The following is a 20,843-nucleotide window of genomic DNA, read 5'->3' as shown; positions in this document are numbered from 1 at the left end:
TCCAAGGGTGTAGCATTGTTTGCAGGGCTGGCAATTAGCACTTTGCCCCTTTGGGCTTTCTGTACAATATACTGTTTATGAACGAAAGTATGCCATGCAGACTGGCATTTTTGAATTGCAGTCACTAAGTGGGAGAAAAGAAGATAACAGCAACTGTGAGCCATCACAGTTTTTACAGACAAAGGCATTTTTTTTTGTAAATGAATACTAAGAGAGCAATTCACAGTCCCACCACAGACTAGAATATTTCTTCCAGAGCTTTTCCAATGTCAGGCATGTTTTTATTTCTTTCCCTGAGCTGAAAAACAGTTCCATCCAAAGGCATGGGCTAAAATAGGATAGACTGGTCTCTGTTGGCAGACAATTGGCAGCCGTGGAAGACTCCCTGCCGGTCGCCATAAACACCGTGCTTGTAAAATCCGTTTTGGCTAGATATACACGCGAAAAATGCAGCCATCACTGAACCTCAGTGCTGGAGACAGTGTCCATCAGTTTCTATGCTTATGGTGCTGCTCCTGGATGTATGCCCTGCCTTCTTGCTCCACTTTTATTCTCAATTTTCCCCTGGGTCCCTGACGGCATCAGCCTTACTCCCTCCCCTTGTGATTTTCTTTGCAGCTCTGGACACAGCAGCTGCAGCTCACCTTTCGGCTCTCTGTGTCAAAGCTTTCATTTTCACATCCTCCCTAACTTCTTTGAGAGCAGCAGCATCTGTGGCTCTCGGTCATCTGGCAGGAATGCCAGCCTTGAGGCACTGCTGATCTGTCATACATCTTATTGCCTCCTCTTTGGCCCCTGTAACTTGTGGAAGAGAAAGAAAACAGGATAAGAATCTGCTAGTGGGGCAGGGCGTGGTGGTGCTGCTCCCTAGCCTCCAGGAGGACGCGTGAGTGCAGTCTTGCCGCAGCAACGCCTTCCACTTACCCCTAGATAAGACGGGCAAGAGCATCAGCTGCAGCCCCAGTCCAGAAAGATCCTCCAGTGAGCCCCGACAACAAACTGCACCTTCCCGACTACCTCAAACTGCTCAGTAAGTACTTCAGCTACACCTTTTTCCTCCTGGGCGGGCTGGTTGGCTTCTTGATTTTCTTTCTCTCGCCCTTTTTTTTTTTTTTTTTTTCCTATGGGGCGTGTGGATTTGTTTCTTTGTTTGTGTCGGGTTTTTTTTAGCAGCCACCACCAGCAAGTTGCCTTATCACCTCTGGGGATGGGCAGGAAAGCACAGAGTCCCCACTGCATAGGGAATGGGCTGTGGCTGGTCCCATGTGGGAAAAATTGACAAATGACCTAAGTGAGTCTGGTTTTTGTGGATAGGGCAACAGGCAACAGACTGTTTCAGAGAAAACTAAAGCACTAACTTTAGCTGCTAGGACAGTTTGCAACCAGATTTGTAAGTCAGCAAAGTGAGAACTGATATAAGGACATCTTATCTCACTACCAAGGGGTTAATTTGTACCTCAAGGAAAAAATTCGGGAAGAGTGTATTTTTTATGCTCTCCAAAGACAAAGACTCTGGAACCAGAACTTGTGCAAATTTATGTGACATTTTTTTCAATCAAACAAATATTTTTATCTATTTTACAAGTTCATTTTACAAGTTAGTAGTGGGAGTCAGTCCACCATTCAGCCACATTTTTTGAAAAAACACCCAGAAGCACACTGTATGTGAGAAGAAACTGCTCCCAAACAATTCTGTGGTACTTCTGTATCCATACTATTATAGTAGCAAAAGTTTTGGGTAGAGGGAGGCAAGCAGATCAGGCTTTCAAGTACCTAAGTATTTGATAAGAAGATTTAAATATGCTTTATAAAAGTATACATCAGAGTATTCTGAAAGTGTGTTTGTCGAGAGCATTATTCAGTGCCTAAAGAACTGATGAAGAAACCCTGTGCATTAGCATGAAACTGTCTTCTGTACCCCAGAAGGCATCACTCCAATAGAATGTCAAACATATAGTAAACCTTGTAATTAAAATTTGGAATGCAGAACAGCAACACTGAGAATTTCTACTTGTGGGACATGTACTTTCTACTCTGACCACTGTAATCTTGCTCCATTAACATGATTTGCCAGGTAGCAGTTCTAATGGGGCTGGGATAGGATGGGGTATGGATGAAGGTACATATTTTCTGATAAAGGTACCAAGGCTGCCTGCTGAGTGTTGATGGGAGAAGCCAAATGCAGCCAGATGTTGTACCATTCCCCTTGACTCCTGACTTGTTTCACATGATTTCTGTGTAGTGCAGATGTGTGCAAGATGGCTTAATCCAATATCTTATTCCTTCTTTCTGCATTTGTAAATGACTTCAAGCAAATAAGGGGCCTATTCACACTATAGAGCCCTCCACAGGGGGCATGCTACAGAAGGGATGACAGGTCCCTCTCTCCACCTCCCACACAGGTTTAAGAATGCAGGGAAAAAGGAGCATGTAAGGATGCTGGGAGCCTGCCTATTCCTGCTTGCTCATGTGCTCATTGCAACCAAACAGAAAGGGGCAAACCAATTTAAAATAATTGGTTTTAAAAATTAAATAATTTTTAATTGGTGGGAGAAGAGGTACCAATCTTAAAGAGCAAACTCCCATGCCAGAGCAGGCCTCTGGGCAGGGCTGCAAAATACTGCTTTTTGTCCAGACTGGACTGTGACTAATGAAGTCCAGCCTCTGCCTTCTGTCTGCATTTGGCAGCAGCCTGTGAGATACTCTCTTTTTACCCTAATTTCCAACTATTGAGTACAATAGCAGCAGCAAGGCCAGGCTCTGCCTATGAGAATGAGGACAAATAAGTGTGCATGCTGTACTACCTCAGGACCTTAGTTGCCTCTGTTTCCATCTCTGCTTCTCTCTGTGTTCTTAGGAATTGCTCTGGCTTCATACTTGGTAAGTACATAGGGCCAAACAAGCTTCTGTGGCAACATTATTTCCAGCTATCTAAATCAACTTATTAAATTCAGATTCACTGCTATTACTCAGCAAGGGTGCTATCAAAAATACTTTTATTTATCTAGCATCCTTGCCAACGTGCCAGCAGTTTGTTTATTAATTATGCACACCCTGAAAATTATCACATTTTTCTTCAGGATTTTGGCAATTGTAGAAACAAAACACTCTCCCGAGCAAGAAAAAAAAATCTACATACAATACCACATGGTCTACTGAAATCTTCCGAGGCACAGATTGCGGATACCTTATAAAGGGCCAGTTCAGAAATTCTAAGCATTCAATATACAAAGAAATCATAAGCTTTTATATACAATGGTGAGAAGGATTGACATTAATGACCACATAACCGCTGTAAACTTTTATAAGAATCAAGTATCAGAATTTAATTTCTCCGTCTTGTAGGTATGAATGATCACCCATAGGTGACTCATCTGAGAACTGCTTTGTCCCTTCAGATTACATACAACTATCCATAGTACCTTATACCCATGTATAGCCCCTACAGCCCTTTAGTTTTGTTCTCAAAACTTTAGTTTTCTATCTTACGAGGTTTTTTCTCATGAGATTTCATTTTAAGTTGTTTTAAATGTCACGTGGCCACTGGAAGCCCTTGAAAGCTTTACATCATGTTATAAATATGTGAAAGTAGCTGTACTGAGTATTTCCTAAATCTGCATTAATCCACATCTACATTAAACCAATTGTGCATTAAAATAGCAAACAAAACCAGGTTTCTTTATCTGTCTTTAGCAAAGTATTTTTACCTAATTAAAGCCTGGAATTTGTTGCATTACTGAATTTCGTTATGGAAACCAAAAATTTAAGCAAAGAAAGTAATCATATTACTTGCAAGTATTTGTGTGTTTTAGGACTATGTTAGTGAGTGATAAAATAGCTTTATTTGGGCACTTTAATCAAGGGGGTACAACAATTCAGAATTTTGAAAAAAATTTTAGTATGTGCTTTAATCTATCTAAAAATTTAAAGCTGATATCCAGAAAGTGAAAAGTTGATATATTCTTCATCTGAATCATCATATTTTACAAGGGTGTATGCCCAAAGGAGTCATACTGTTATATGACAATGATTCAGTATGAGACTTCATTCACATGAAGCAGAAGCAGCTTTTAATAATCCTTGCATTCTCCAGTCTGCCTTATCATTCATTGCCCTCCTCTGTCTGTAAGTAGAGCCAATCCAATCTCATGCCAAAAGTTTTAACAAGAAACAATGCAAAACTGTGTAGGCAATGCTTGAACTTGCCTCAACTTTTAGGAAAACATTTCACCTGTCTCTATCAGTTCCGTCTTTTCCTAGAAATAAGAGACTTCATGTGACTCATTTAGGCACATATCTCTGCAGAGGGTGGTACAGCCTAGCTGCACCATAACAAAGTGTCTGCCTAAATGACAATTGAATCCTAAATCATATAGGAAAATCTACAGCATCTCAGGAAGTGTCTTCTGTTGCATGTGAATTAGGTTTCCAATGTAACCATTACAGATCCACAAAGAATGAATGTGGATCATTATGTCAAGAGACATAACAGAGTGCAAAAAAAACCCCACTTTATTTCATCACATGAATAGCAAGCATTTGCTACCAAGGTGACTGATGGCAGCAGAGAGTACAAGCTGTGCTAATGTGAAGGCTGCTAGGAAAAGTGTTGCACTTAAGGCATGAAAATCTGAGAACACGCTTCAATTTGTAAAGTCATACTAATGGCTTCATACAGTCCCAATAGCAGGCTACCTTCCCACATAAAAGTTACTAGGGAATCTGTTTCCTTAGTGGCAGGTACTGATTTTAGTGGTTTGGGAAAGCACCATGACAATGGTCAGACACAGCAAGTTTCCTTTGAAGGAGAGCTATGTGTGCAATCCATGGTGACAGGATGTAACAGCACTCACAGGTTCACATGTCATACACAATGTATATACACCCAAGACATCAAAATGATATATTTTGGTAATTTTGATCTTTTTATTCTTTTGTCAGACAGATTATCACAAAGTGCAGTGCTTTTGTAAGCAAGGCAATGCTGGCTTCAGGGCAGACTTACAAAATAAATGAAAAGGAAGTAGAGTGTCAGAAGTTAGCCTGTAAACCAGAATTTTAAAGCACTGAAGATACCAAGGGCTTGGCATGTGTGCCAATGAAAATATGAACACAGATATAAGAAATGTATTTTAGAATAAAATTTTCCAAACTACCACATTAAGAAAAAACAATGAAGCAATCCTATACTAAGTCTCTTTACAAAGCCTAATTTTTATTGGGTGAAATAATTCAATGAAATAACTTACTGAAATCTAACCAAATTTAACTATATGTTATAAGCCATTTCCAGTAAATATAATTTGCTGCTGTTATAAACAAATCAGCCAATTTAATAATTAAAGAAAATTTATTAAATACTCAAAGTATAAGTTTTGGAAAAGCAACAAACAATGCAGTGCTGAACCAGGTGATCAGCACTGGGTGAATGAGATTTGAACTCTATGGCTTCAAATCTCCATGATTCACGAATCCTGCTCTTGTAGGGTCCTGTTTTATACTTCTTTCTGCTGAGTGTGGGGGGGGTCTTCTTGCTCCTTTGTTGCTCTTATCCTTCTAGCATATTCATCTATTTTCTTTTCTTGCTGCTGCTCTGATGAAAAGTTTTCCTGGAATGGGTGAATAATAATTAATTTTCTTACTGGAATTCTGTTTGGGAATAAACATCTTTGGCAACGAATATTATCTTACTGTTAGTGCATATTGAATGCATATCACTGGGGCCTTGTCAGATGAAGAAATCCTTTGAAACCAATATTTTTGGATACCTTGCTTTGGTATCTGCATTTTTCTTTTCTTATCACCCAATGTGAACTGCTTTTTCCCCTCACCAGTGTTGATTATACGAATGCTGTAGTTTAATTCTTTTGCACAAATTATTTTGTAAGACATATTACAACTACGAATTTTACATTTAAATTTTGCTATTGATCTCCAGCCTTTTTTGCCTCAATATATAGTAAAAACAAAAATGTCCATAGTGTCTGAAATAATATCCCTGATTTTACTGAAAATGTCGTAAACAGAGTATTCTTCAGAAAATTACCTTTTACCTACAGTCATAATATTCAGTCAGCATGTCCTAATCAAATCCAATAAAATCAAATGGCATTTAAGAAAAAAACTCCCTCAAATCTCAAAATGTAGTCCAAGCCTTCTTATGGCTTGGCTAATAAATTTTGTATTAAATAAAGATAATAAATTTTGTATTAAATAAAACTATGTCTGCTTCATTTTGAACCACAGCTATAGCTTACTTATACAGTGAATAAACAGAGCAACCATGTTAAGGTGCTTTCAAAGATTTCTTTCTGTCAATTTTTCCCAAGTGAGGGATTTTTCTTTGCAGTGAAGGCAAATTAGCCTTCAGGCAGTATAACACTAGTACAGACGTGAGGCTGGACTAGGACATTTCTGTAGTGAGCATTTGGAAGTGAAATCCCTCATCTAGGTCTGATTCAGTAAGGTTTTAATATATTGTAGAATATTACAATTTTTTGTAAATTTTGCAGAGTGGAACATAAGGGAATTAATTCCATATGTACAGTATCAATGCCAATTTTTGATGAGTTTTTGATGCTGCCAGGCAGTTGTGGCAGGACATCTATCCCCCCTCTTCTCTACCACTGACAGCTGGTCCATTAAGCGAGAACCTAGGGGCTGAAAGGCCCATCAAGAGGTCATCCCTGGCACCAAAAGAGTTCAGACCTCAGCTAAGAATCAACATCTTAGTCTGGGGAGCAGATGTGGGAAGAGATAAAGGAAATATTCTTAACTAAGAGACACTGTTTTATAAACTATAAAAGACACATGAATTATCACAGACGTAGAAGCCTTCTACACACCCCCACACTCCCACACCCCCACACCCCCACACCCACCCACACACACACACGCTGAAAGCCTGGGACACATCTCCTGGGACTTTGGATGCAAATCCATGGTTGCTTCCCTGGGAACTGAGGAATAGAATCTCAATGCGTGCCCCATCAACAACTGGATGGTAAGTATTGGGAGTTAGGTTTGTTTTTGGGGAAGGTAAAGGAACGAGCTGGAGGCAGCTTCACTCTCTTGCTCTCGGCATAGAGTCAGAGAGGACATGGCCAGGCTGCTGCTTGCTGCGGGAAGAGTTCACTGTCACCAGAAAGTCCAGCCCTGGGAAATCTACTGTAATCTGTTCGTGTGCCCTGGAATTCTGAGCTCTTCTTCCTGCCCTGTAGCTGGGCCGGCCCTCCCTCACGGCTTCTCTGGCACTGCTGGTTTTGCTACAGTGTGACCCTGCACCCCTCTGCCCTGCTGGGACGCCCTGCCCCTGCCTGCTGGGGACATCCTGCCATCCCAGTTACCAGCCTGGGACTCTCCACTGTTCCAGCCTGGTGCTCTGAAGGTCCTGCAGGGGCACCGAGACCAAGCTGCCCTGGGTTTTTGTGAAGCAAAGTCCTCAAGGTTCTTGGTACTGTTTTGTTATTAATGCTGCAGTTGTTTTTGTTTGCTTTGTTATATATACTAGTAAAGAACACTTATTCCCACCCCCATTCCTCTGCCTGAAAGCCCCTTTAATTTTCTAAATTATTATAATTTTGTGGGAGGAGGTTTAATTCTCTATTCCAAAGGGAGGCCCTGCCCCTCCCTTGCAGACACCTGTCTTTCAAATTGAGACAGTAAGATACATTGAATCCTAAGTTGTATTATATCTTTGCTAGCTGTTATATTAATAGGTACCTTTAACCTACCTCTGTATATATCTATTAGTAGTCTCTTTTCTTTTTGTCTTTATTCCTGTGTAGAACTAGTTTAAGTCTTATGTCTGTTAGTTTTCTTCTATTAAATAAATAATTCATTCTATAATAGACTGAATCAGGCATTATTAAAGAACTTGTGAATGAGAGTGGGTTTTGGGATGCTGGACACCTCAGTAAAGCTACTGCCTGCTGCCAGAGGCCTCGGCAAAAGGCAAGGGCTTATCTAAACCATCACCTCCATTTGTAACAGCAGTGTTACTCCAGTTATTTTTAAGTCACTAGCATTGGAGACATGTTTCCATCTGCTGAAGAACTACATCAGTGTAAGCTTTACTACCTCCTTTTGCAAATATTCCTTTGACTGGATTTTGCTCAAGGGTTAATTGTTCTTTACACAGATGCAAGTTTAGTCATGGAAATGAGATTAACTCCCCCACTGTTCTGTTTCTTGTCAGCAAACCACCATTGCAATTTACAGAGAAATAATTAAGTAATTTCTTTTCCTCCAGCAAGATAAAACCAAACTCACACAGTTTAGTCTCCTATTTTCCCATCCTCCTTTTCACTGTTCTCCAGCTGCCTCTTTTCTTACCTTTCTCTTTTATTTGTCTTTCCTTTTCTACCTCTTCTTCCTCTATTTTTTCCCAATTACTTCTTTCATCTAGTATTTACAATGTCTCCAACTTTTTTCTTTTCCACATTGCCTTTCTCCTCCTTACAAGGAAGTCACAGTCTGCCCTTATTCCCTGAAAATGGAGAACAGAGATTGTGAATAAGAAACTAACACAGCTGTTGCTGGATGAAGGCAGATACTGAGATCACTTGGACTGGACCTTCAGGTTGAAAGTTTTTTCCCTTTAAAATTGCTTTTGTCATTCTCATGAATTTCTGCTAAGCAACCATAGAAATTATCAGCAGTGAAAAATGATCTAATTTTCGTCTTCCTGTGATGGCTTCTCTAGCAGTCCCAAAATCAAATCTCAGCTTGCAAGGTGCTGGGGAAGCTAGGTAGGAGGATGGATGAGGATGGGCTTCAATATCTACTGCATCTGTAAGTAAAGGGGGACAAAATAACCCAAAGAGCAATCCAATGAGACTTACCAAGCATGGACAATTACATTACCATGGTCTTACCAAAGCGATGAGTAAGTTTACTCCATGATGGCTTTGGGGTTTGTGGGCACTGGCCATCTTTCTGAGGCAGAACTTTTACACCTGGTTTTTCTGGGGTATGCAAGGTGTCTTAGTCAAGCTGGACTTATAAGACTAAGTCAACAGAATTAATGAATAAAGTTGGTTCATGTAATAAATACCAAATATGATCCTTAGTTTACAGTTGAGAAAAAATGGAGAAGAAAATCAGAACAAACCATCGTATTCTTTAGCATTTACAGGTTACTCTGTGTGCAACAAAGACAGTGAATAAATACATCACAGCATGTGTGAGTAAAAAATAAGGTCAGCAGACTGCTGGAAGAAAAAAACTCCTCATCAGTGGTTAGGTAACACCAATATGTCAATTTTATGTCATGCTACCGAATTTTTTTTTTTTTTTTAATGTGGTAGTATTTTCATAGGAGAAGAAAAGCCTGTTTCAATGATGTCAACAGAATGTGTTCAGCCACTTGATATCCCAGAGGACAGACTGGACAAGCAAGACTCACAGTGTAACCATTTAGGTAAGTGTTATTTGATGATGTCATTGCACTAATGAGCCATGTCGCCTTCACATCATAAAGTCCTGTCCAGTGTCCGTTTTCCCCCTCCAGCGATATAAACAACCCCCCATGAAAACAGATAGATTACACCTTCTGCTAACACTTCTAGTGCCAGATGGAAAGACAAAGAGCATTTTTTCTGCATATAAATTTCAGCTGAAGCTCTAGAGTGAAGTTAATTAAAGAGGAGAAAGGAAAAAGTCATCCATCTTTTCCCTGGTAGAGCAATTTTTTCATTTATATCACAGTAAACTGAAAGCTAGGATATAGCTGAGCTTTCCCTGACTGTATCTTCTATATGTAATTTGAGTAAAAGATTTCAAGCATTCCATTTGCTACCTCAGTTCCCTGAGGTAGCTCTCTCATCTAGAGAGCTTTTTAAAAATGTTTTATCCTTCATCAGTTTCCTTTCTTGAAGCTACTTCATACAACTTTTACAATGAGCATACAAGGGTTGCCTTTGCTCTGTCACACTCCTGAATACCAGACTTCATGCTTGATAGATATGCTTTTTGCACATTCATGGTCTTTGCCTCTGCTTCAAGTGCTATGATTTCACTTTTATTTTACAAAATTATACTGAAGATTTAATAATCCAGAAAGAAAAATCTATTTGCTTCTTGTTACCTTTGTGATGGCAATAATGAAACACAAATGCAATTTCACTTACTTGTAAAAAAACAAGCATCTGACCACAGGTTTTATACATCTTGTTTATTTGGACTACAATGAAGGTATCCTAGCTCTGTCTCTGCTATATGACATTTCTACACAGACACCATTTTTACATCTGCTGGTATACCAAACATAGTTGGTGCACAAAATTATTTATTTAAATACACACAGAATGAGTTGCTTTATACTGTTGGAAAACTGAGGCAGTGGGAGGGTAAATGAGCTCATTAGGACTATGAAGAAAGCCTGTGAAGGTCAGAAAAAACCCCCACATATCCAGGGACTTAACCCAGAGGCCATCCTTCCCACATCCACCTGCAGCTCAGAGACATAACAGATGCCTTAAATAGTGTGAGAAAGTCCGGAATGAAGTCATGCTTGCATCCAAGTCTGCAGTCAGGGGTTGGATAATGGTGTGAGGTGCTCAGCTGAAGGCAAACAAGCAGCTTTTAAGAATTCAAAACATTCGTTTCTGTGATGATACTAATGAGCAGTTCACAAATGAGTGGTTAAAATGCTTAAAGAATCATTGTCAAGGTTATTGGCAAAAAGCAGGGTTTAATATGAATTCATGAGAATGCAGCTTTAACAGAGTAAGTGGCAAGGTTCATTCTATTACTTACTATGTAGACAAAACATACATAAGTAAATCAGATAAGAAGCAATTCGACTGATTTACATGAAGACTGGGATGCAAGAGGGTAAGGGTACAGAGGATATGGATTTAAGAAAAGGGTGCAAAAGCACTTGATCATTGACTAATTTAATATTTTTTAAAAAATTCAATAGAATTTGCTACAATTTTTATACAGTGAGTTAATTATATACTCAAAATAACAACATTCATACCATAATCCATTCACTTGCATGAACACATGTTAAATGATGTATACATCTATATCTCCTAGTGTAAAAGTACCCATCAAAAATTCCCCTCAGGCTCAGTGCAATACACATGTAAAATCACTTTGTGTTTCTCAACTGGCATGGGCTGCACCTCAAGGAGTATGTATGTGTAGGGGTAGCATCTGCCTAGAGCTCATTTGTCAGCAACAGCCTCTCAAGTATTGCAAACTTGAGGGTTTCCAAACTCCAAGAGGCATCCTATTCAGAGGTCCACTGTGTTCCAGGAGAGCTCAAACAGCCTTACTTAGCACTGCTGTTTGTAGCACCACATGATTTTTCCCTAAAAGTCCAGTAAAAATTATACTATTACACTCAGTCTACAATTTATTTTTTAAAAGGTCTCATAACAATGTTGCCATTTCAGCTGAACTATAACTCAGGTAAATTTCTTACCAGGGCTAATAAGAATGGCTGCTTATGCTTTGTTCCTCACCTTGATTGGACTGCTGATGTTGCTGGTATGGTCAGAATAGTTCCTACCTTTACTAGAGTACCCAGTATGGTCATGGATACTTCACTGCCCAAATGGCACAGTTAAGGGGCACTTCATCACTCAGCTGATTCAACTAAGGCTGCTGAGATTGTAGAGCAGGCCTAAAGAGGAGTTGAGGGAGGGGGATGTATTACCACAACAAGCTATCTTCAGTATTTTCAGCTTGTATAAGCACCCAGAAATATAGACCCTTGCAGAAAGCCATGTTGACCCTCTAAGTCATCTGAGTAAAGGATTGTTTTAAAGGAAAACTAAAAAGCCAGTGTAATGTTATGTAAATAAAAAGCAAATAGAAATTGCTCAGTAGCTCTGGAAATAAAATTAAATCTTGAAGGGAACAATATACTGACTGCCACATTTTACCAGTACCTCAGACTATATATGTAAAACTTTCCTTCACAAAACTGGCCTTGTAACTCTTGAAGACACAATCCACGCAGTTATCCACTGGATAACACAATCCACTGGATGCAAGAAGGGTGGCCATGGAACCTCTGCACACAGTGCCTTCTCTCTGACATGTAAACACACAAACAGCCGATAACTCTCTCTCCATTTTGCATCTACTGCCAACAACACAGAAGGACTACCTAAGTGACTTGACTCCCATGTAGTATGGTACAGAGCCCTCTTTTGTTGGTTTTCTAAATATTTAAGAGATTTTTCTTCCTGGGCATTTTAATTTCCTTGGATTAAAGCACTATTATCAAAGTAATTCTTTTTACTTCCTCTAAGTTCCAATTTCTATTATTTTTTCCCCTGTAGAAAATATTTCAGAGCAGCTGATTAAGAGCTGTGACCTCAAAAAAACACCAAGGAAAGGTAAAACCCTCACAGCTTCCCAGAAGATTGAACAGGAACAAAAGAAGCCAAAGAGAAAAGATACACCGGCTTTGCACACTCCACCACCTCTAACAGGTGAACAGTAAATCTCTCTACTTTGAAATCTCAATAAATTTCTGGGGACTGAGGCTGGGTGAAAGTCCATAGAACATTCATTCCCTTATGTCCCCTTGGATGTGAACAGGAACACAGCTTCATGCATGTGCACCTGGGAAGGCAGGTGATCAGAAAGTCTGACTTTCTCAAAGACATTCCATGTTAGTTGAAGAGTTTGGTTTCACTTCTAGAGAAGTGAGATAAGTTTCTGGATAGGTTCGTGCTCTGAAAAACATGCTCCCATGGAGCTAATAGTCTTGCTGATAAATAATGTTACATTTATGTGTGAAATGATGTGTGACTATTTGCAGCTGCTGAGCCATACTAGATGTCCCAATTGGATATGGTCCAAAATAAAAAAAATATCAAGTCCAGCTCTGAACTTTCTCATAAAACGTGCATCCAGTGCACAGCAGGAGGCTGGGGATGAGACTGGGAGTAGACCAGTGAAACACACAAGCCACCTGCAGGATGCTCCTCTTGGAAATCACAGGGCTCATGTGTTTATGGGGACTCTGTCAAAGGGTAGATGTTCCAGGAAGCCAGAAAACATCACAGCAATGAAAGGGCTTCTTGTAGGATGTTCCCTGCTGTGGCACAAATACAGACGTTTGAGAGCTAAATGTCACCAACCTAGAGAAGGAAAGAATAAGCAGGAGACTGCCACTGAAACCTAATGATCCAAGAACAGCAGTGGAAATAAGTGTCACCCTCAGCTAACAAGGACTCCTTGTTATAATCTCCAGTGAGAGAGCTGCACTCATATTATTGAGTTCTTCCCATGCTGCACATACATGGAGGAATTAGCCAGTAACAACTTGTATGCTTCTCTGTATATCTGCAACAATTCACCAAGTGAAAAATAAGCCACTGGGATTTCCCAGTATTTGTAATCCAGACAGTGAATTTGATTCTGTTCAGTTTTCACATGTATCTTCCAGCAATTCTCTCTTAGGAAGAACAGCTCAGAGGCTGAAGAGCTGTATATTCTTCCTGCTGTTTTTGTCTGTCGTGGTTTAGATAGACAGGTACCTGCCAGGGAAGATTGGAATCTCTCTTGGAATGTAAGCCCCCCCCCTCCCCTCACTCCCCCTTTCCAAATTATTATAAATTTGCAAATAAAAGACTGTTAGGCAAAGATTTTGGGAACAGGTATAGCAGTTCTTCACTAGGGATATTAAAAATACAAATGTTGTTGTACAAAAGAATAAGCAAACAAACAAGAAATCCTAGAAAACCCCGACAGAGTCAGAAATACAACCTGACACTCTGTTGATCAGTGTGTTGGAAACAGTCCAAAAGTAAGCCTTCCTGGATTGGTTCTGTTGGAAGCAGAGATCATCGTGTAGAGAAAAAAGGGTCCAGAGAGGGGTCCAGTCTTCCTTCAGGAGACCCATGGGGACACTGAATGTCTGGTGACACTTGTGGCTCCTTTTTATCTAGGTGAAAATGGTTTGGCTCTTCCTCCCTGGGTAGAGCATCTTACAATAGTATGATGTAATGTGTCATGTCACTGGTGAGCTTTAATGGCCCATTAACAGAAGATATCCCTATGGAGGTAGTGGAGACTGACAAGAGATAAGAAGCAATGCCCCACCCAGTTTAACATCTGGCTTGTTATTAGAGAAGGCAATTATCCCCTCCCTTCTGAGTTACAACAGATAAAGAAAAAAACCCATCTCCCCAACCGGGTTTCAACAGATGGAATAGAATAAACTTTTTTCTTTGGTTACAAAACCCAAGACATTGTCATATCATAAAGAAAACATTTTTTCACTAGTTAAAACAGCCACTTCTGTGGCTGTGGTCATATTGCTCCCAACTAACCTCTTGAGCATCTGTGTTTTTAAGCTACTGTGGTAAGATGTCTAAAGTTCTAAAATAGAAGATTACATTCATCTGTCCCACAATTTCTGACAGCCTGCAGTTTAGTGCATTATGCACGATCAGAAGCCAGCTGGCCTGATGGCATTTTCTAGAGCCTATGGGAAATAAGTAATTTGGAAAAAATGTAGGGCAGGTACATCATGCAGCAGTTGTGCCACTGTACTTTAGAGTAGTCTTTGGGAGAGCTACACAGATGAAAGTTTCTTCAATGTGAACAGCATTTTCATTATTGCTTACTTACAGGCATAGTTTCAGACTCATCTGAAAGTCTGCTGAAAAGGTATGGTATCCTAGAGAAGTCACAGAGACAGAGGCCAGTCTCTCAAATCACTGAACTGGAGCAGAAAAAGCCCAGAAGAAAAGATACACCTGCAATACACATCCCACCTTTGATAATAGGTAAGAAACTGAGGTAAAGATCCTCCTAAGAGACAGCAAAAAGTGGCTAGTGTCAGAGATATACTTTAAAGGAGGCTGTTCTCTGCTCAGTGTACTTAGCAGTTCTTGAACTGGACCTATTTGGTCCAAGTACATAATAGTAGGGATTAATGAAAAATCTAATATATATCTCATGTTCAAGCTCTGGGGATAGAAAGGACAGGGAGAAAGAAAAGGCACTTGATCACTTGATTTTCTTTTGCAAACTGCAATCCTACTTTTAAGAAAAGCCAACTACTGCCCTTCTTTTCAAACCTAAGCACATAGAAATTTTTAGGTCACTAGCATTAAAATGCCTCAAACAACCTAGAGCAAAGCTGTACTGATTAATCCCCTCTTCATTCTGCAGTCCCTCATATGCACTGAGGAAGCCAAGTGGTGATGAACATCTCATTAGCAGCACCTTAAAGATAATTCTGTGCTTCTGGCATGACATGCAATATATACTGCATAACCCATGGCAAAAAAGGAAGAAGGGAAGGGAAGCCCTACCATGGATCATTTTAATAGAGCTAAGCTGCCTTTGGATACACTCAAAAGTAATAATTCAGGAATGTATGCTAAATATAGCGGCACTTTGCTTTATGATCATGTCCCCTCTCTTATTTAAATGAAGAAGTGATGAAGGAAAAGTATATTTATGTAATTCTGATTACCTAGTTATAGAATATAACCCAGTCTTTTTAGAGTGATGCTTGAGACAGCTGAAATGTAAGACCCAAACAGAGGTCCCCAGCTCTCAGATGGACCCATACTAGTAGTGTGTCAGATGCTTGTGATGAGTGCTTCTGTTAGAAAGCTAAAAACTAGGCAGAAGTAGTTGTCTTAAATCATCTATTTGTCAGGTGCCATCTCTTACAGCCACCTAGATCAAAGCCATACCTCCTGGGCTACAAATCAGAAAAACAAGATAGCACGTGTCTACAAACTGCTTAGGTACAACTCCTAGAGCTGAGTTGGGAGAGGCAAGAGATGACTGGTTAAACTTCCATTCTTCTCACCCAGAGGTTTTCAATGGAGGTGTGATATTTTCCTAAAGGAGCAGCCTTAACTAGTTTTCTAGGCTATGAGGGAGAATGAGGGCCTAAAACTAGTTTTACTAGTTATCTCTTATTTGATTAGGAAATCTCACTCAGCCATATTTCAGGAACTGTGTTGCCATATTTACACATGTATTTAAATTCTAGCTCAAAACCACAGGCCTGAAGACCATTAATTTAGTTAATGGACCATATAATTCTAAGTGGGGATGACAATACAGTGTTCTAGAGCTGACTACAGGCTTGGGTCAGATTCAAGCCATTTGCTGTTAAGTGATATGAAAAAAAAGACCATTTGAAATCTGATTATATTTTGTCTTCTGATCTAATCCCTTCAGAAAGACAAGGTGTTGATTAACTGAAGGAGAGCTTGCCACTGAAGGAGACATCTGTTCATGACTCATTTGTATGGACATGGTATAACATTTGCTGTACCACTTCAGTAGAAGTTTGAAGGTTGAATGTGTTTAGAAGCCTGACCCTTGTACAGGAGATTTCAGATTACTAATTTAGTAGCCCCCTTTCTTTATCTGAATTTCTGAATTGGATCGGGTATTTGCAAGATGTAAAACTTATTCTGCTTCTCACTTGGACTACATGCCACCCAGTAGATTCATTAATTTTTTTCATTTTGCATGATACATTTGACTTTCTTTTATTTATGACAGAAAAATCTCTTTGAACACCCAAAAGGTAGAGGGACTGTCCTAGGAGTGCTGGTAACACATCTGCCATTTTAGCATTTACAACAAAGTATTAGTGTGGACAGCTGTTCAAGAGGGTACTCTATTATTTAATGTCTTTTACTAGAGTTAAGTGAAGTTTCTTGAATTGGTATCTACAAGTGGTTTGCAGGGGATCTGAAGGGGAGATATTGGAAATGGTGATAATCTTCATTAGCAGGTCACAAGAGATAATGATGCCTTAAGATTTTAGCTTTTTTTATTTTTCAAATCCTTTACTGCATTAGTGCATAGATCTAAACTCCATATAAAGTGTAGTTAACTGTCTTCACATTTTAGTTAGACAAAAAAATCCCTCAGGGCCTGTGATCCAAGGATACGCTACAATCTCAGGCCCTGAAAAGTATAAACAAAAGTGAATTGGGGAGAAGCAAGCTGGGGAAATATGGCTTCATTGTCTGATGTTATAATTGGAGAATTAACCCCTGATATGCAAATAGACCAAGCTTATATCTGTCTGAAAAACCTGTGACTGCTGTCCATCTTGAGTGTAGACTCTGCGAGGCTCTTACACTACCTGAAGTGTATCTATTGAAGGCCTTTAATACCTAAATACCCACTTTATTCTCTCTATAAACTCTGCCTAGCCTCTGTTCTAGGTAGCTACTCCAAGGCATCAATACCATGTAGCACTGAGTGCTGTTTATTTCAGCAATACTAATAACAAGGAGACAGGACAGACAGGTTTGTCTATATTTACTTAGCTCACATAGTCCTGCTGGGTCTTCTTGAATCTCCAAGTCTATTATCCAGGTTCTGTTTTGCACAGCAGTTCCACAAAAGTTTAGTTCCTTTGTGTGTGCTGCTGGATGGAATACAACTGAAAGTAAATAAGTAGAAAATATTGGACCAGCCTTCAACTAAAGGCTTTTCATAGCAAATCATGGAGCCATCACTGAATTTCAACCAGCAGAATGACATACATTGGTATGTATCTTGAAAAGCAAATATGCATCCTTAGAACAGGAAGGAAATGGAATTCAGGCATCTAAATACTTTGCCTGATATAGGCACAAGTCTTCCACAGGCAGTTAATCACTGGAAAACAGATCCAGAATATAGGATATGAAAAGCTCTGTATAGAGAGGCAGCATCTTAGCAGATTGCTTTGATTTCATGCCAAGTATTAGAAGGTGGCTTCACCATTAGGCAACAAAGTGTCATTGGAGGTATAATTTAAAACAACTGAAAATCGCATTAGTTTCTGTAATTCTCTCAATAGCAAATGCATATAGATTGAATTTTGTCACACATTTGAAGGTATATTTTAAGCATATATTAGTTATGTTTTCCCTGTTCCTCAAATAGTCCAGGATGGAAAAACCAACAACAAATACCCCCACTCCCCTTTGGAGAACACACACAACCCAAACCCCAAAGACAACAGGAAAAAAACCTTGTCTGTATTTGCCTAGGTTGCCTATAGGGATAGAAGTCTGTGTGGGGAATATTTACATCCATCTCCATAAAATGGCATCATTCTTTGCAGTTAACAACAATAGTTACTTAATTGCTTCTTGAGCAAATGAAGTGCTTTGTGTTTCAAATTAAAATTAATTTATGACTTTCAGTTTATCTCATAGTGTTGTGAAACTAGCTAGTTCACAAGAACTGCAAATAAATGAAGCAGGAGGTAATTTGGTAAAATGAAGGGCAGTATAGGTCAATATCTTCATTAATTTGTCCCCTCTGAAAAGACTCTATATTTGAAGAAAATCTTCCTCTGTGGTATTGTCCTATTTTCAGACCTTGTCAAGAACGAAAGCCTTCTCTGTGAAAGGATGTTTGACGCAGAAAGAAGCAAAACAAGTTGGTTTGACAGAATAGCATGGCTGGCTATACACCAGTAGGACATCAAATTAGAAAGGGGAGATTTCATTATCTCAAAGCAATTGTATCCCTCATCCTGTTTGTAGACTGTTAACATCCACACCAGGGCATGTGGGCATAAAATCCACCACAGAGTTTACTTGATTTTTACTGGAAACAGGCAAACCCAGCAAAATATGTTAAAATAGGTTTCAAAAACATTTTGTACCTAATGCGTTGATCTTGCACCACTCTTGCTTATTTTTAAGTACAGAAGGCAGTTACAATATTTGTTATGCCTTGGTATAATATAAAGGCCTTCAGATCCCCAAAAGGCAGACTTAGTGGTTTTACCGAGAAAAAGAGAAAGAGAGACACAGGGAAAGGAGAAGAGAGAGATTTGTGAGAGGTATAATCTACAATCCAAGTCTATTTTCACATAGTTCCTAATTCAGTAGCTTTTGCAATTTATTGATACTGTACCATTTCAGTGGAGATTGCACTTGTCATGTGGGTATTTTAACATGTCTCTTTTGTCACATGCACACGCAAAATCGAATATGGCTACATACATAGAGAAAACATACATGTCCATAAAAGCTGTTTCTGTCACAAAGATTTGCTTCATCATGCAAGCTCTTTCCCTTATTTGGCTACCCAAATCCTTTTAACAAACAGGTTCCCAAATGAAACTTCAGAGTATCTTTTTACAGGTAACAAAAGTATGCTGTATTTAAGAGTGCTGAATGATGTTAGCTAAAAATGCAGTGATACAACTCTAGTTTACTAAGTATTAGGAGACTGAAAATCCAAAAAGAAACAAGGAATAACTCATATGATGTTGGAAAATGAGATTAAAATCAAAAAATGAGAGAACTGAAAAATTCTCTTTAGCGTGCTATTTTCTAAGAAGTAGTATATTAAATCAACTCCTTTTTTCTCCTTTTTTTTTTTTTTTTTTGTTTGCTTGTTTGTGGTTTGTTTGTTTGTGTTCTTCTCTTTTTAAGGCACTAAGGTGTTTACAGAAGAAGAACAAACAGTGATTATGGAAGATGAAGAAAAGGATGGAGATGTAATCCACAGTTAGATTACTGTGATACTTCAATAATACAGTGTAAATAATCATGGGTCATTCAAAGTCGCAACATATTAAAAAAGATCTTTCACCTATGTAGGAGCCACACCTTTATAAATAATTTTCCCAATTGTACACTTGAATATAAATTATCATCAAGTGCTTATCTGCCTATCTGCATCTCATAATTCCCAGCAGGTACCATTGGAGATGACGGCAGAAATTTCAGTTACACAGGGTTTGAAGGATTCTGTTGATTTACTACAAGTGGCTTCCTAGCATTTTTGTCAATGAGGAATCTACCTCAGATCAGATCTAGCTTTGTGCAATGTGGTACTCATACAGTACCGTGTGAGTATATACATATATATACACACACACTCATACTGGCACTAGAATGGGTAGTGCAGAGTAGTAAACATTAACTATTGATTCAAATTGTTTTTTTTGCCTGACACTTTGCATCATTTTTCCAGCTTTCCTTTATTGAAATAACACTGATTACAGTGAAAATTCCCATGTGTAGAGCAGGTGAAATAGATAGAGAAGGTGAGAGGGCAAGGATTCAACTCTAGAGTCCCTGAAGTGCAAAGCAAAATTTTCCTCTGCCTGTATCTGCTCATGACTTATGTCTGTAAGGAGGAAAAGATAGATTTACTGTAGAATTAAAATTTACACCTAAGGGCTCTCAGCATTGACAGACATGTCAAACAGGATGGAGGGCAGAGATCTCAGAGGAGAAACACTAGGGAAGTGCAACGCCTGCCTGTTACACCAGTGTAGGCAATTGTCTCCACTGGCTTGGTGAAAGATAAAATAGTTGAATAGTTGATCCTTTTGCTCCAAATAATTTCTTTTTATATCTGCTTTTTAAATTGAGTCCTATGTAATCAGTTAGGAGAGGCTGTAAAGATTCAAAATCATAGCAGGAAAGTAAAAATTGAGTAAAAGGAATAATGTTACTCCATGGCATATGCTTACTGAAAGGTAGAAGAGCATCATGTGAACTTCTTAAAGTTTACCTCAATGATTCATACAAGAATTCTTTTCACATCCAGCTACAGCCTTCAGCTGTAGAGAGATGGGTATTGGAAGAATATTTTACCAAAAAAAAAGATAGAACTGGACACTTTGTGCTTGACTTAATAATTCTGGGATAGATAGAGTAACACTGCTAGCTGAACCTTAGGGAACTAAGCAGAGAAGTTGAGATTGTCTAGTCTGGCAGACTGAATTAGTTATCTTTTTAACTCACTTAGGCAGACAGCTGAGGACCATACTAGTTTGGACTCCATTTGCCATTGTGACTGATCCAGCATCTTTCATAAGAATGCAGTCCATTCACAAATGTATGTGAATGTATACTCTCAAGTTGTAA

General features: G+C 39.1%; 1 protein-coding gene across 1 annotated transcript; it reads left to right on the top strand.

Annotated features, from left to right (window-relative positions):
• Window positions 1-661: 661 nt before the first annotated feature.
• On the top strand, window positions 662-20,621 carry PPP1R17 (protein phosphatase 1 regulatory subunit 17). The gene is made up of 5 exons (XM_066328500.1): window positions 662-1,030; window positions 9,309-9,421; window positions 12,300-12,452; window positions 14,604-14,759; window positions 19,398-20,621. The coding sequence occupies exons 2-5, from the start codon at window positions 9,340-9,342 to the stop codon at window positions 19,475-19,477; spliced, it is 471 nt and encodes a 156-aa protein (XP_066184597.1). The 5' UTR covers window positions 662-1,030; window positions 9,309-9,339; the 3' UTR covers window positions 19,478-20,621.
• Window positions 20,622-20,843: the final 222 nt, after the last annotated feature.

The sequence above is a fragment of the Sylvia atricapilla genome, chromosome 1, assembly GCF_009819655.1.
Source record: "Sylvia atricapilla isolate bSylAtr1 chromosome 1, bSylAtr1.pri, whole genome shotgun sequence".
Classification (NCBI taxonomy): Eukaryota; Metazoa; Chordata; class Aves; order Passeriformes; family Sylviidae; genus Sylvia; species Sylvia atricapilla.
Note: the sequence above shows the minus strand (reverse complement) of the source record. Positions and strands in the feature narration are given on the sequence as shown.